Source organism: Mauremys mutica, chromosome 3 (genome assembly GCF_020497125.1).
Source record: "Mauremys mutica isolate MM-2020 ecotype Southern chromosome 3, ASM2049712v1, whole genome shotgun sequence".
NCBI classification, from domain to species: domain Eukaryota; kingdom Metazoa; phylum Chordata; order Testudines; family Geoemydidae; genus Mauremys; species Mauremys mutica.
The window spans coordinates 196,090,185-196,107,870 of record NC_059074.1 but is presented as its reverse complement, the minus strand read 5'-3'; the positions used below and the strand labels follow the sequence as shown (position 1 = coordinate 196,107,870).

The 17,686-nt window shown below is 41.5% G+C and overlaps 1 protein-coding gene across 8 annotated transcripts in view; it reads left to right on the top strand.

The window, feature by feature from the left end:
- The window catches only part of EHBP1 (EH domain binding protein 1), a 321,897-nt gene that overhangs the window by 128,633 nt on the left and 175,578 nt on the right, over positions 1 to 17,686 (top strand). For 6 of the 8 annotated variants that reach the window (XM_045008331.1, XM_045008332.1, XM_045008334.1 and 3 more), the window contains 2 exons: positions 8,933 to 9,114; positions 13,541 to 13,680. In XM_045008331.1, the coding sequence (XP_044864266.1) occupies positions 8,933 to 9,114; positions 13,541 to 13,680 (322 nt within the window). Of the gene's footprint in view, positions 1 to 8,932; positions 9,115 to 12,942; positions 12,962 to 13,052; positions 13,210 to 13,540; positions 13,681 to 17,686 lie in introns of those variants that run through there. The other 2 variants (XM_045008337.1, XM_045008338.1) reach the window with 2 other exon arrangements.

The following is a 17,686-nucleotide window of genomic DNA, read 5'->3' as shown; positions in this document are numbered from 1 at the left end:
CTAGATGTCTCAAGTTGGACACCGAATCACTGAGCCCCCAAATTCATGGACTCTTTTGCAGATTTTGTCCTTTAACTCTCTCTGGCTCATCTGCCCATCTGTAAAGTGAGGATGATAATAGCTTCCTACTTCACAAGAAAGTGGGTATTCACCCACGAAAGCTCATGCTGCAAAACGTCTGTTAGTCTATAAGGTGCCACAGGATTCTTTGCTGCTTCTACTTCACAAGGGTATTGTGAAGATAAATTCATTAATGTTTGTGTGGCTCAGATGCTATAGTGATGAGTATCACAAAAATGCTGGGAGGAAATTAGAATTTTATGTGCAGGGTAGCATTTGGATGGTCACCATAGGCATGGGGTCACACATTGAATGGCTGGCGTGTGGAGGATGTAGGATAAGGGCAGGCAAACTTTTTGGCCAGAGGGCCGCATCGGGTTTCGTAAATTGTATGGAGGGCCAGTTAAGAGAGGGGGTCGTGCCCCCCCCCCGGACTCCTGCCCCATCCAACCCCCCCTGTTTCCTGATAGCCTCCCCAGGACCACTGCCCCATCCACACCCCCCACTCCCTGTCCCCATCTGCCAATATCCTGGGTTCTTCTCAATCAGGCTTCAGACAGGGCATGGCATGGAGATAGCCCTAGGTGCATTAAAAGATGGCTTCCTCAGGGCAATGGAAGGAGGCCATGTCTCAGTGCTCATGGCATCTGCCACTTTTGATTGAGTTAACACAAAATGCTGCTGATCTGCTTATATGATATTTGCATAGCCTGAGTAGATGGTGCAGCACTACATTGGCTACAGCCATTACTGTCCAACAGGACCCAGAGGGTTGAGATGGGCATCCTCAGCTCTTCCTCCAAAGACCCTACCCCTGAGATCTATCCTGTATGGCTTCCTCTTCAGTATCTACATGAGAGCATTTGGAAGAGGTGATGAGATAATATTGGCTTTGCTACCAACAATACACCAATGACACCCAGTTGTATATAGTTTTCCAGAGCCAGGGTTCCACAATGCCTGTAGAACATCAGCACATGGATGATAATAGCTGGCTCAAACTGAATCCACACTAAAGTGATGTAATGTGGTTTGGAAGTGGGAAATGCTTCAAAGAACTAGCTGGGACACTGTTCTTCATTTCCATCAGAGGGGTCTACCTCTCTGTTTGTCTTAGGTTCCTGTTTGACCCATCGCTAAGCCTAGATCCGTGGTTCTCTACTTGTACCCCTGGGGGTATTCAGAGATCTTCCAGGGGGTACATCAACTCATCTAGATATTTGCCTAGTTTTACAACAGGCTACATAAAAAGCACTAGTAAAGCCAGTACAAACAAAAATTTCATACAGACAATGACTTGTTTATAATGGTCTATATACTACACACTGAAATGTAAGTACAATATTTATATTCCAATTGATTTATTTTAGAATTATATGGTAAAAATGAGAAAGTCAGCAATTTTTCAGTAATAGTGTGCTGTGACACCTTTGTATGTTTGTCTGATTGTGTAAGCAAGTAGTTTTTAAGTGAGGTGAAACTTGGGGTGGGGAGGGGTAAACAAGACAAATCAGACTCTTAAAAGTGGTACAGTAGTCTGGAAAGGTTGAGAGCCACTGGCCTAGATCAGAATATAAAGTCACTTCTTCCTCTTACTCCCAGATAACTATCTGGTCATAGTGATCCACACATACTTAATTTCCAGTCTGGATTATTCTTGGTTTAGGGTTTTGGCTATGGAAAAGTTCCCAGAGGAGATAAGGCTGATCCACATTTTGACCACCTTCCAGGTTTGTTATAAACTTCTTTGCTAAAGCTTTTCTGCCAAGCCAGAATATTTTTAAAGTATAGACCTGTCCTACAAGCAGAGAAAGGATGAGGCCGGAAGATTTCATGCCGTCCACTACGGAGCTCTAGTCTGTCTAAGTGGGAAACACTCATGCAGCGGTGATAAGTGCTACAGAAACCGTATAGACACCTTGCTAATATTTTACATAGTTAAAAATTAAAACATAAAAATGTAATTTACTATTTATTAGATTTTGCTTGATATTTGCATTTCTCTCAGTACATTGAAAATAAAGTAGTCCATTTTGTTTTTGTTTTATAGTCTGTTTCCATTCCAGAAATGCTAGCTGTCATGCGACAACACAATACTGCAGCGCTGGAGTTGCAAATATTGAAATAAGACGTGTGTTTGTTTAGTTAGAATTAAGTATAACAAAAAAAACCCTGTTTTTTATAAAAACTTAATTTCAGGGTCAAATTTAACTGACAGTGTCCCTTTAAAGTTTTAAAACTATATTTTAATTTGTTGTATATTAAACGTAGACCTGTAAAGCAGGAGGAAATGTGGACAGCTCAGATCATTACTTAGAGGAGTGGTTCTCAAACGTTTGTACTGATGACCCCTTTCACATAGCAACCCTCTGAGTGCGACCCCCCCCATATAAATTAAAAACACTTTTAAATATATTTAACACCATTATGTATGCTGGAGGCAAAGCAGGGTTTGGGGTGGAGGCTGACAGCTCGTGACCCCCCCCCCCCATGTAATAACCTCACGACCCCCTGAGGGGTCCCGACTCCCAGTTTGAGAATCCCTGATTTAGAGGTTGATTTATTTATTTTTGGTGCAAAAGTAGCTGTAGACTCTTTCAACCAGAATTCCATCCTGCTGGTGTAAGGGTTCAGACTAATTATTATAAGAGATAAGCAAATACATGTTCTACCTTAAGTATCTGTGAATTTAATACTTGTGAAAGGTGCTGAATTTGCAGCCCTAGAAGTTAAAGCCGTCCCTTTATGCCCAGGTTCTGGTAATGTAGTAGTGCAAGTTTTCATACACTATTCTGCCCATATATCTAGGGACCTGACATGAAGAGACCACCTCTAGAGGTGAACGTGTAATTGAGTCTGTATCCTCATTCAAAGATTTGCCTGTCTCCTGAAATTGCCAGTGAGGCCAACAGTCCCAATCGTGAGGGTATTTTGTGAAGGTATTTTGATGTCATTGCTTATGCAATGAGGACTGGAGTGAGACCATGAAACTTATTTCATTTGAGCCACTGAATAGTCAGATGCATCTGATGAAGTGAGTTCTAGCCCACGAAAGCTTATGCCCAAATAAATTTGTTAGTCTCTACGGTGCCACAAGGACTTCTCATTGTTTTGCTGAATAGTCAGAGGTTATCAACTTGCTAGCAATCAACTATTGACTTGAGTTGATTTTGCACTGGTGACCTAGTAACACAATAGGCTTTGCTTTTTATTACTCGTAGCTAGCAGACATTCTGGGGGCAGTGAGGAGGATATGATTAAATGTATTCACAAATTTGCTATAATTTGAATCTTCCAGCAGGGAAGGCTTTCTCCTTGAAGTAGTGTGGAGTATAAAAGCATATATTTAACTCAGAGTTTCTGCGTCTGTGTAATGTGCTTATTGATAGTTTTCTTTTTTCATAAAAACTAAAGGGTTACGTATATCGCCAGCCCTTACTCAGTACTCTTAAGAAACCTTAAGCTTTCTGAAGCAGATGGCACTATCAAGGGAATCTTATTTTATCTGCTTATATTTGTTTTGTTTTTGTTTTAACAAGACTTGAGCTCTTTTTCCTTTCAAATAAACTTCTTTCTAAAATTATTTTAAAGGTACTTTCTAAGAGCTTTTCTTATTTTCTATATTTTTTCTGATGTCAGCAGAGCTGTACAATAACTACTGTAACTCAAAGGAGTTTCAGCAGGCTTCTGACACTTTATTTAAAAAAATATTGCAAATATCTGAACGCATATCAATATCTGAGTGTTTGAAGATAACTCAATGTAAATCTACAGTTCCAGTTATTCTTGGTTGTTCTCTAATCCCTATGAGATTGTCAATAAATATTGTCAAATTACCCATAAATCTCACAATTGATCTCTGTGTGTGGCCTTTTCTAACAGAGGGGATCTCAAACTCTTTTGGTTTGATACAGACTAACACGGCTGCTACTCTGAAACCTCTTTTTATAGTGTAACACTCATCTTGATAGCAGAGGGGTCTTGTGATCTGTATCCTTTCCCATTCGTGATTACGTGGATCGCTTCCCGTTGTGATTACAACGATGACAATCCCACCAATTCACACACTGTCCTGTGGCAACTATAGCAATTGCTTACATGATAAAATAATATTAGGAAAATATTGATGTATTTGTATCTGTTGCCTTTATTCCTATTTCTTTTCCCTCTATATGGAGATAGTTGAAAAGAAGGGGATTCAGCCTGTTTTTTAGATGCCCAAGCTCTCATTTTTTTTTCTACAATGAAGAGCCTTGACATCTGTAAAATGAGATGGAAGTAAGGAGGTGAAGCCAATATTTACCAGCTCTCTGCAGACTACCAGTGGTCCATGTACCCCAATACAAGAATTACTGTCTGATCCAACACCCTCTCATATAGTATGAGAAAAAGTAAATGACTAAATACATTAGATAACTCTATCCCTCTTATAGCAGTCTAGAACTGCTTACTAATACCCAAGTATGGGCTTAGCTTCCTCTAACTGTGCTGTGTACCTTATGTTTATCATTATTTTCCAGTTGGTAATTTTGGATGTCAGCATCGTTATTTGTAAAGAAACATGATGCTTCACTAATTCTGTATTATTTCAGTGGTTGAACACGTTTTGTACTAAGAGCTCAATCCTGCCTACAAATATATGGGTGTGTACTGTCAAGTACCTTGTAAACTGAATTTTTATGCATGTGTAATGTGATATATTTAGAGGGATAATTGAGCCTCACATGTTTTAAGATCTGGTTGCTATTTTATATATAAAAATGCTTCACAGAATGTTTTGAAAAACATTGAGCAAAAGAAAAAAGAAATACAATAAGCTTTCTCGGTTTCTCTTCTATAAAATATGTCATGTCCTCCTATGAGACCAGGTGTAATACTAATCTGTATTTTAATAATTTTGACCATATTTATATTGGGTATAGCAGCTTTATAAATTGTGCTTTTGATTTAAAACCATTCATCCTGGCCTGCTGATAGTTACCCATCTACATCTTATCTGTATGCTTTTGTCCTGGTTTATCGCTTTTCTCTACTGATTTAAGATGTTCCTTTCCAATTCTAGAGTGACAGCCACTGTAACTTTAGGGTGACCAGATGTTAAGGGGAAAATATCGGGACCACCGCGGTGGGGGGGGGGAAGGGGTGGTTTGTGGGTTGTTTTTTTTTACACTCACCCGTCCGGGAGTTCGGCGGCAATTCGGCGGAAAGCCTTTCAGTTGCAGACGGTCTTTGGCAGTATTTCGGCGGGGGGTAATAAACCTTGCCGCCAAAGACAGGACTGTCCGCGACTGAAGGACTCTCCACCGAATTGCCGCCGAAGACCAGGAAACAAAATATCGGGACAAATGGCATCCTGACCATACTCTGGTCGGGACGCAGGACAAACTCCTCAAAATCTGGACAGTCCCGATTTTATCGGGACATCTGGTCACCCTATGTAACTTGGACCATATTACTTTCAGAGCATGCCAAATTTTGAGAAAATATCTGCTTGTGTAATGCATTTGAATGCTATAAAAAGTGGCTGTTAATAAATTTAACAAAGACAATGTAAGAAAAGTAGGGTATGTCATAGTTGAAAGCATATTCCATGGAATTATATTCCGAAAGTTTTATGGTAAAATCAGTCTAGGTTCTAAACATCTCGACAGTGTCCTTTTTAAAGGGGATGGTAGGCTAGCAGAACCTCCCGCCCTCCACTATTCTTAGTTGGCCTCAGGGCAAAAACCCAGACACATAGCACATTCTTCCTCCCCCGAAGTGCACTTACCCGAAAGCAGGTCCCAAACAAACCTACATACATGTCTTCCCATCCATAGCATGGCTTTAATTACAAAATAAGTAAGTTAGAATTTTAGGTGAATATGATATTTGTTTTAGGACTTCTCTCAATGAAATGGTCAAGAAAATTGTAAGTAATTGGATGGCAAATGTACCTTCTTCTCAGCACTGGGGATGACTGGGGGAATTCTCTGGTAGCTGGCTTTGAGGCTAATTTGCACCATTGCACTGGCACAAAAACAGCTGCAGTGCAGGGCTAGAAACTGGTCTGGTAAAAACCATTTTAAAGTTAACTTAGCCAAAGACAACCTGGATCTCAAATGTGTTGTCACAAATGAAAGCTTGTCTTCCCCCTCTGTTTCATGTGAATGTCAATGAATGACAGTTGTACCCCATACTTCAGTGCAAGCAGAGCTCATACAGCATCAGTCACATGCACTTTTCACAAAGTGCATTATAGAGTGCAACTAGCAGAGAGGGGAGGAATTCAGCCAAGTAACAGGCTGGGTGAGCGTCCATTTCTTTTTCCATTTGGTCGTGATTTCAAGGATACTGAGGTGGGAAACTGGTTTTCGTTGTCAGCATCAAAATAGACATACCAGTTGATCAGTACACTCACGTATTTTGTTGCTGATCAGCAACTTATCCAGAGGGCTGAGAGTAGGTAAGCAAATTTCATTTGTTCCATTTGGGGTTGTCATTGTCCCTCAGTCAAGAGGATTTTTCCTAGCCTGTTCCTTTTGTGTGTTAATTAGGGAAAAGGAGTGGGTACCGAACAAGATATGTATTCTAATGCATTATTTGTAGTTGTCTCATCAGTTCAATCAGACTGTCATTTTAGTGTAAATGGGTTTAAGGAAAACCAGATTCCCTGGCTTTGAAAGCATTAAAATGATGAAAAGCATCCCCATATATATTAAATAGCAACCCTCTAGAGAAGAATAACTATTGCCATAATTATAAAATTTTAGAACAGACTAAGGTGGGATTTTTTGTGATGGTTGCAAGCATGAACCCTTCCTAACTGACTGAAAAAGGAAACTGAATACAAAATATGACAAATATTTCCTGATCATTATAGCCCACACAATGGAATAGTATATTTTTGGTTTCACTGTAAATGGGAGTATAATTCAGACTGTTGTGTAATTTTTATTTTCTTCTTTCCTGATTGACAAAAAAAAGTACATGTGCGAGTTTTTGCCATATCAGTTATACTTTTGTAATTATTCATGTGCTATCTTCTACAACATTTTTGGGTATTCTACAGGACAAAAATAGAAGCTACAAAACATTTTTCTCTAAAACTATTAAAAATACCTTAAGCTATTAGCTAAGCAAAGGTTTAGCCAATTTTTAAAATTAAAAATTGCATCCAGACCATAAACAGAAAAATCTGAAACTTGCAAATATAGCAATGTAAAACAGCCCTCTTTCAAGGTTTTCAGTGAAAACCACTGATCTTCAATGGTACTGTTAGACTGCAGTGTTGTAATAAAGGCAAAGAATTATTATGCAAGGTAAATGTTGTTGTTAAGCAGCAAACTGCTTATTCAGATTTGTATAGAGAACAAACAAAAAAATATTGTGCCAGTTCTCATGCATTACTTTCAGAACAGATGCTGCAGTAAATCTTGAATCCTAAATTAGTTGTACTATTTAGCTATTCTAAAGGTACAGTACAATAACAGATTATTGTTGTTCATATCAGTGTAATAGATTGAAACTCCCTCCTCATACTCTTCATTTTACACATTGTCAGAACCTTGGACTTTAATCTCATTCTTTGATTGACAGTCGTGGCCAGGGAAAGAGCACTTGTATTGTTTGCGATAGTCGCATCTGTTCAACTTGATTCAGTTGAGAGTATTTGCATATTCTTAAGTATTTCTTCTGAGAGGGCCTAAATCCTTCTCAAGTGTTTGATGCATTTTTGAAATTCATTCATAAGGTATCTACATGCACTAATAGTTCTGTATAATATTCCTGTGCGTAATCTGACAGATAAGGCTAGTTTTTTAAACAAGGTATTCTTTGGGGATGACATATTACATTCTGACTTATTCTACTGGGCAGAAATGTCAAGTACTTAGAAAAGGGACGCTTGAATGTTTTGATTGAATTAGTCGTCTTTATTCAAGACAAATTGTCGACCGCAATAAAATGTAGTTCTATTGTGAGAACATTTTTCAAAAGTTAACAGCAGTTTTTCTTTTTTTTTTCTTTCCTCCATTAGAACTTTATTACATATCATTTCTTTTCTGTTATGCTGAGGGTTGTAGACAAAACTGTGTTGTAGATTCTTAGAGGCAGTTTAGATTAATGTATATCTGAATTCTTTAGAACACCTCTCTTCAAATGTGAATCAGGCATTGATCTTACTCTAATTTTTTCTCTCCCAAAGATTTTATAGCCATTCTAGAAATACTGTCAATCTTAACTTCAGAAATTGGCAACTCAGGATGTACATGTACTATGCTTGTTAGAAAGAAAATAGCCTTGAAAAACATTTCAACATTAAATTCAATGCTTAAAATAGCTCAAAATAGCACTTGTCTACTTAATACTGCATAGTACTTTATATGTTTTTCAAAGCAACATAGAAATATTAATTTTCACTATTCTTCTGTGGGGTGAGTAAGTACTACCAGCCCCGTTTTCCAAAGGGGAAACCAGAGCATGAACCTGCAAATGGAGCTGCATGGGTAGAGTCTTATGCAGAGTCCCATTGACCACAGGGAATGTAATGGTCCACCATGTGGATCCTAGTGCAGGATCTAAACCGTAGTGATTTAAGGGCTGATGCTAAGGCCCACTGAACACAATTAAAAGCCTCCCATTGTCTTCAGTGGGCTTTGGATGGGGCCCTTTGTGTCTGAGCCAGGCTTAGAACTCAGGAATTTCTGTCTCCCAGGGGTATTACTCGATCCACTGGACCACTCTGCCTCTCTACTGGAAAAAAGAATGAGGCCGATCTATTTGGTAGCTTTTTCCCCCCTCTTTATGAAACTGCTGGTTTCTGTGTTACAACTCTTCACCTCTTTATTTTATTTTTTAACGTTATTTCATGTTGCTTTATGTTTACTTTCAGGAATCCCCTTCTGGACGCAGAAAAGCACTTGCCACCAGCAGCATCAACATGAAGCAATATGCAAGCCCCATGCCTACACAGACAGATGTCAAGTTAAAATTCAAGCCTTTGTCTAAGAAAGTTGTATCTGCCACCCTTCAGTTCTCATTATCCTGTATTTTCCTGAGGGAAGGAAAAGCTACGTAAGTTTTTCACCAGATAGGCTGCTTTGTGTTGCCTTTCAAAGACCTCTTTGGGTAGCAAGCACTCTAGCTGTATAGAATGGCAGGAGTTGAGAGTATCCTTCAGCATGCCAATCATTCCTGTCATACTTTGTTTCTGAGGCTGAGTAAACATAATTTCTTACTCTGACTATAGCTTCCTGTTCTTCAGATCAAGACATTTTCTTCTACCTTATTAATACGTTAAAAAGCAGCCGCCTAAAAAATATTCACAGCTTTGAAAGGGAGCAGGTGGGGGAGGAGTGCTCAGCTAGAGACGTCCCTAGCATGGAGGATGGGAAGAGCCGTACAGGAGCCCGACTGTATCCATCCCCACAGAGAACCAAAGCTTGTTGATGGGTGAGGATGGAGTGGAAGACATAGACAGAGGGAGCATTCTTGGGTTGCTCAGGAGAACATCCAAGGAAGCCAGCTCATTTAAGCATTAATCTTCCCATTCTCCCTGCAGATCTGTGCGTGCGCGCGCACACACCCTTGCTTACCTAAGCAGCTTTCAGAGAAAGAGGAAGAAATTAATGATGTTTCCAGATCATCTTCCCCTGCATCCCTTGCTTTCAGATGGGTTGGGGTAGAGTGGTTGCCAAGTGTTACAAATTTAGTCAAATGCCCCTACTTGGGCATTCACCAGACTGCTGTGAGGGATCAAGCCATAGAATTATAGGTGTTCTTAGCTTGCTGGGGGCTTGGGCAGAGTCTTGGCACTGTCCTTGGCTTTGCATCTTTAGCATTCACTCCAGGAGCAGACTTCTTATCTGATACCCCTTTTGGCAGTCAGGACCCCCCCCCCCTCCTTATACAACTGTCTAGACCAGGGGTGGCCAAACCGCGGCTCACGAGCTGCATGCGGCTCTTTTACAGTTAAAGTGCGTCTCACAGCGCTGCCCATTCTCCACCCACCAGACTGGAGGGGAGCTCAGGACTTCAGCCTCGTGAGGCACCCCTGCCGGGGCATGGCTTGCAAACTTGTGAAGATCATCGTATGCAAGTTGGAGGGTCAATAAGTTTGACCATCCCTGGTCTAGACCCTGAAACGAGTGCTGGCTCCGCCAACCTTCCCCTGCAGCTCTTGCACATTCCCCAGAATCCTACTGAAGGTGTGAGCCGCCTGGTTTACAGTGTCTTTTCTGGGGCATGGGATAATTGTAGCACCTCACGCATGCAGATACACTTCACAGAGGATTCTAACATCCCATTTTTCATTACTTAACAGAGAGAGAGCACCAGAGAGTACAGCTCATTTAGAATAACAAACATCCTGAACACAGTGCCCCCTCGCCCTAGCTCTCCCTTCACTGGGAGTCCTTCGGGGACTGTCTATCGTTCAGGTAGGCAGGGTTCCCCCGCCTCATCAGGATTCTGCAGCAGCTTCTCTCTGCTTGATTGGTGAAAATGGCTGAAGACCCCAAATAGAGAAGCTCCTGATCTTTTATAACCTTTAAGCCCCTCTGTCATTTGATGCCTGGATCAGCCTCCTCAGGGGTGATCCCAGACCCCCTACTTTGTTGCCAGGCAGCCTCTCCCCAGACAAACCAATTCTTCTGGATGGGAGGCCAGCTGTTGTCTAGGATGTTAGTATTTGAACAGAGGACCAACCGGATTAATGACCCTCTGTTGTCAGCCTTATATCAGTACCCTTTGGAATTTCAGTCCAACATAGAGGTAAAAGGACAACAGAGAAGAGACAGAGCTGCACATTCAAAATGGCATTTGCACCTTGGTAAAGATACATCTAGAGAGTTCATAATCTCACACAGATTCCATAAATTGTACAGACAAAGTCCCCAAATCATCACAGCAAACTAGCCCCTTTTTCTCTCTCTCTCTCTTCCTCATGGCAGAATATAGGGCTGGCAGGATAGAGAGGCAATGGGACAGGGAGACCATTGCTAAGGTGGTCTATTTCACATGCAAATTTTTTTCAGGAATGTTAACAGCCTGTGGCCGGCTTTGGCTGTCTTGATGGTATCTGTGGATCCTTCCCATTCTCATATATCACACTTTTCTACCCCAGAACTGGTTTTGGTACAGGAATTTCCAGACTGTTTCATCATGTGGGACAGATTTTGGCAGAGATTGTCTTATGGACCACCTATCCTGCCATTCACAATTACACAGACAATTTTCTCCCCCGTTTGCCATCTCATAACATCCCTTTGGAAACTAATGAATGTATTGACATGTAAAAATATTAGAAAGATATTGTATTTATAGCTGTTTAATGCAATTTAGCAGCTGGAAATGAGGGAAAGGAGCCATCAGCGGGTTACCAGCCTCCTCTTGGACTATCAACAGGGAACCTCTGTTTTAGGCTGCTGGATACCGGTGTTTGGGGCCCTGATTCATGAAAGCAAATCTCTTCAGGACAGCACTTAAGCATGTGCCTAAGTTGCATTGAAATTGATGGGACTCCAGAATATGCTTAAAGTTAAGCATGGGGTGAGCTTAAGTCAGGGGTTCTCACAACAAATTTTTTTGGCGGCCTCAGAGTCTGGCCACCAACTCTTGCTGACAATTCTTCCTAAAATACTTAATTAACTTTAGGAAAAACAAATAAATTGCAATGATTTGGACATGTATATGTGCATATTTATTTATGTTGGGGGTTTTTCAGACTCAGCAATAAAAATAATTTACAGTTGTCTCTATTCTTTACTGGACTAAACAGAATAGAAACACAGATAAGGCACTTAGCATGTTCTTGTCTTTTTGTTGTTGTTTCTTTTGCTTTTTTGGTTGCGCTTTTTATTTTTTCCTTCTAAGACTTGGTAAATCTTCTGCTGTGGAAAGTGATATTTGTATGTTTGTTAATATCGCTTTTCACAGCAGACTTACTCAGCTACAGCAAGCCGGGGCCAAATTAAGCCCTGAATGGGGAGGCGGGCAGGGAGGCAGCAGGGCCCAGGGACAATGGCAGGGGTGGGAGCCTGGGGCCGGCGCCTGGAACCAGAGCCTGCCACCATGTGGATGGAGCCTGAAGCCCCGTGTCTGGGGCAAAAATCTGTCTGGGGATTGGACCTGCTTTGAGCAGAGGGTTGGACAAGATGACCTCCTGAAGTCCCTTCCAACCCTGATAGTCTACGATTCTACTAGAAGATTCAGATTGTCTAGTTATCAGTTGCCAGTGTATGTACTTTACTGTGCAGACCATTTGAAACCAGTAAGAGAGGGACCTTTGTGATTTCTTGGATATTAGTTTTAATAATAATAATTATTTATCTTACAGTGGCACTTAGAGGCATCAACTAAGATCAGGGTCCCATTGTGCTATGTGCTTTTCAGATATGTGGGAAGAGACTATCCCTGCTCCAAAGAGCTCACAATTTAATTAGTATACTGAACTTATCAAGGCTATGCAGATGTGTAAAGTTACTCATGGGTAGTTTTTGTGCAGGATTGGGGCCTGGTTTGTACTTGATCTGTAGTCTACTACCATAGAGGATGGCTTTTAAAGTAACTTTGTACCAATGTCATGAAAATGTATCAGCCCAGGCACAAAATCTGTGCACCCTGTTTTACCATGGTTAACTTGTAACATGGAGAGAGGGAAATTAATGATATTTTTTTACTTGCCTATTTTTAAAAAAATTGCTTTGGGCAAGTAAATGAATAGACTATTGCAAAGCTGCTAAAAATAGCTTGATTAAACAATAGAAAGTTATTAAAATAGTATTTAAAAATTGAGTCCAACCGTGTTTTGAGAATGACACTGTGAACTTGAAGACATATTGGTTGCTATGGAAATAGCACTTTAGAACATTCATTGTTTTAAATCTCTCTTCTGCAGCCATGTTTTCAACAACATTCAGTTGTAAGCCACACTCCAGTGGTGCATACATGCAAGGGACAGAAATTGGCCCATAAAATATAAAAAAAATTCTTGTTTATGTACTCATGAATTTAGGAGAGCAACTGTAGTTCACCGACAGTATTGAGTCTTAGGAGAAGGTGGTGGTTCATAGGCACTAGTTCTGACCAAGCACCCTCAGCTTATATTGAATGACCCCTAAAGGGAATAAATTATTGTTCCGTATAACTTCAGGACAGATTTAAAAAATTGTAAGAGGAGAGGATTAAATTGACCCTTAATGAAAGCATTTTTTGCTTTTAAGTTTTTGGCAATGGGAAACTTGTAATCTATAAATTAATGCTATGAACATATACATTCATATCTTGTTCTTATAAGTATTCTTAAGACTACTTCCAAAGCCCATCAAAGTCAACAGAAGGCTATTCCTTGACTTCAAAAGGTTTTAGAGCACGCCCTTAGTAAAGAAAAGGAAACTTCTTTTTGAAAAAATAGTATTTTAATAGTAAAATACTATCAAATATGACTTGAACAGTATTGCCTTTTAATGATTTGTTTGATGTATTGGAATTTGTGGTATAGAGATGAAGACATGCAAAGCCTGGCTAGTTTGATGAGTATGAAGCAAGCCGACATTGGAAATTTAGATGATTTTGAGGAAGACAATGAAGAAGATGAAGAGAACAGAGTGAATCAGGAGGAAAAGGCTGCAAAAATTACAGGTTGGTCTTGTCACAAAGGGACATAAATAAGATTTTTTTTTTCCCTATAATCAAGAAAGTTCCGTGGATTTAATTCTTCTATTATGTGAATATGCTTTCATATAAAACAGAAATTTAGGATAAACCAATTTCATATGTCCTGATAATACAGCTACACATGAGGCTAATTTTTGCGAACTTCAGAGACTTGATTTCTTTGTATTGCATTTTCAGAAGGGGAAGCCAAGGAGAGGTGTAAACAGAGCAGTAGAAGGACAGGAAAAGAGATGGGAACAATCAGGAGGGGAGAAAACAAGAGAGAAAGGGCAGGAATGGAAGAAGAAAATAAATATTGGGAGAATAACTGAATAAAAGTGGTCCTGTGAATGGATAGAGAGGCCCAACTTCATCATCAGCAAGCAGGGGACCACTCCGGGGCAGGACCCAATGAGGTTCCCCATAGTGAAAACAGTCTAAAGAATGATCTGCATTAGATAACTGAGCTATTTCAAGTTACATATTACAGCTAAATGGTTATTGAACTTCTTGATCTCAAAAGGCTTTAGTGTGCCCAGGGTGGCTAGTGTGGTGAGTGCAAATCAGATCAGCATGTCCAAACACAAAGCTTCCTCCTACAGTTGTTATGCCTGTGTATTGTGGCACCTGTCCCACAATTTCAGGTACAGCTCTCTCCTTTCTGAATTATGTGTTTCAAGAGTTGAATGTATACTGATTAAAGATGACCTGCAAAGGATTAAAATAGATTGGGTTGTATAAAGATGACCTTAAACTTTTTTTTTTTTTTTTTTAGTGTGTAAGTCAGGGGTCGGCAACCTTTCAGGAGTGGTGTGCCGAGTCTTCATTTATTCACTCTAATTTAAGGCTTCATGTGCCAGTAATACATTTTAATGTTTTTAGAAGGTCTCTTTCTATAAGTCTATAATATATAACTAAACTATTGTTGTATGCAAGGTTTTTTAAATGTTTAAGAAGCTTCATTTAAAATTAAATTAAAATGCAGAGTTCCTCAGACCGGTGGCCAGGACCCAGGCCTTGTGAGTCCCACTGAAAAGCAGCTCGTGTGCCGCCTTTGGCACGCGTGCCATAGGTTGCCTACCCCTGGTGTAAGTCATGTTTGTTTTTTCCCTAAGAAATATCAAGAAAGTCAGGACAGGTCTTCTCTGATGGACTTGTTAGGGTTCTGAAATGAAAGCTATCTCTTCTCTGCTCTTACCTGAACAATGAAGATGATGAATTGTTAAGAGTTCTTCTCCTTGCTATTCAGGCATTTGAGTTAAATAACAATTTCTAATGTAAGAAAAGATTCTAGAGGAGGAAAGATGCCTTTCATGTGCCCTCAGTCATAAAGAAGCAAAAAAAGGCACAAACACATTCCCCTAGTGCAGTGTTTTCAAAGTTAGGTTCGCAACCCAGTACTGGATTGTGACCCAAAAGGCACTGGGTCGCCTTGCTCAGCGACCCGGCAGCTCCGGTCAGCAATTCCGACCAGGATGTTAAAAGTCCCATCAGCAGTGCTGCCCAGCTAAGGCAGCTGATAGTGCCTACCTGCTCTGACACTGCGCAGCGCCCTGGAAGCAGTCAGCAGTGGGTCTGGCTTCTAGGCAGGGTGGCCATGGGGCTCCGCATGCTGCCCCTGCCTTGAGCACCGGCTCCTCGGAGCTGGGGGGCTGAGGCGGTGCCTGTGGGCGAGAGCCGCTTGTGCTCCACTGCCTAGGAGCCAGACCTGCTGCTGGCCACTTCCGGGGCTCAGTGCAGTTCATGGTCCCAGGACAGGCGGGAAGCCTGCCTCTGCACATTGGCTGTGCCGCTGACCAGGAGCTGCCAGAGGTAAGTCCGCGCCTCAATCTCCTGCCCCAGCCCTGAGACCCCCCCAAACCTGGAACCCCTTCCTGCAGCTCAAACCCCTCATCCCCAGCCCCTCCCCAGAGCCTGCACCCCCAGCCCAGAGCCCTGACCCCCTCCCGCACTCCAACACCCTGCCCCAGCCCAGAGCCCCCTCCCACACCCTGAACCCCTCATTCCCAGCCCCACCCTGAAGCCCCATGTCCGTTGGGTTGTGGGCATCAACAATTTTCTTCAACTGGGTCCCCAGAAAAAAAGTTTGAAAACCACTGCCCTAGTGTATCAGGTTACCTTAAAAAAAAAAAAAAAGATAATCTAAATAATAGTATGCTCTGTGGTTTTAATAAGATGAGTGAGAGGATGCCAAGTGGAGCCAAGACCAGCCATGTAATGACTCAGCTGCTGTGTTGGACCTGTATGGAATGGGATGGCATCTGGGGTAGACTATGACAGGTTGCAGAAATAGTTCTCTTGAGTTGTCGAGGGCTATTCCTGAGCGTCACAAGAAGCATTGTGGGATTGCATTGGCAAGACTAATTGAATCATTGGAGTTGCGTCATTGTTCTTCTCGTCCTCATTAGCACTGAAATGGGTCAGGCAAAAGCAGCTATGACTACTTGGACCTAGTGCTGTAGTGGTACTTAAAACACCCATGAAACATTACAATCACTTTTGTTTAGCTTCTAGACTACTTCAGTTTCTGGTTTTTAAGGCTTTGATCCTAATCTTTAGAGCCCCAAGCAGGTCAGGACCCAGCTATCTCAGTGACCACATGTCCATCCGTGCTGTACTTTTCTGGGACAGTGCAGTTCACAAAGCCCAGGATGAAATGTGTGAGAGACTGAGATAAAGCGTTCTTGGTCAAGGGGTGGAATAAAAACAGGCTGATCACCTTTAAGACCCACCTCTCAGAGAAGCTTTTCCACCATATCCAGAAGGATTTAGGTACACACACAAAACAGATAAACTATAATCAAGAATAAAAAACTAAAAAGCCCCACAAAACTGAAGCAAGGCCTCCTATAATTAGGGGGAAAGGAGGAGCAGAAAGCTCCATAAAGCCCGCTAAAGACCCTCTGGGAAGACCTACTTTACCTAGGAAATACCAAGATATTACTGTGACAGTGCAACAGAAAACCCATATGTAAAAAGGCTGCCAGATGTAGAGTGCCAGCTCCTGGCTCATGTTTCTATCCCTTTTGCATTGTACCACTCAAGGGGGATGGAGAACTTCTCTAACAGCTTCTCTAACGGGGATTCCTGTGATGGTGGGGGAGTCCCCGGCTGGTCTAAAGCCAATGTAGTTAAGTCTGTGCCATCCACTTTACTTTGCCAAGTGTAGCTTACAGCTGCTTAAAGCTGCTTTTTCCCTCCTCCACACACTTACCCTGAATCCTGCACCAGTCACAGCTTGGACCCATGGTTCTGGCCCAGAGCGCATTCCCGCTCTCTGAACTGGTGATACAATAGATAAGTTTGGTATTTATAACAGACCTTCTGAATGGCTACTTGGAAGGTGGAATGATGAATGCCTTTGAGCAAAGAGTATTCCATATCCAGTCAGTACTCAGATTGAGATTTTTCAGGTTTCATTTTCTTACCATGCAAAACCAGTTTGTTTTTGTTGTTGTAAATGTTGCACTCTAGGGCTATGTCTACATTACAACTCCATAAATGCTAATCTCCATCTCCATAATCTCCATCTCCATAAGTGCTAATGTGCACAGTGAGCTTCTCCCACCGACACAGCTTCTGTCGCTCGGGGTGGTGGGTTTTTTATGCCAACAGGAGAGCTCTCTCCTGTCGGCAGAGAGTGTCTTCCCCACACGCACTGCAACGCTGCAAGTGTAGTCATGTCCTAAGATCCACAAGTAAAAAGCCTGAAAGGAAAAGGTCAGCCTCAGAGACAGTTTTGTTTTGTTTGCTGCAACTGCTGAACTATGCCATTAGCTGAACATCTCCTGTTTGAGAGAGGTGAGGAAGAGGACTGGGCAGTGGGAGGGAGGGTGGAGGAGAATGCTTGCATGCGGTTTCCCAGAGTAGATGAAATAGCATAAAGAAAGGACAATAAGTAATCGGGGAAAAAGTAAATATTAAGGTCCTTTTCCAATATCCATTGAAATCAGTGTACAGACTCCCATTGACTTTGATGGAAGGTGGATTG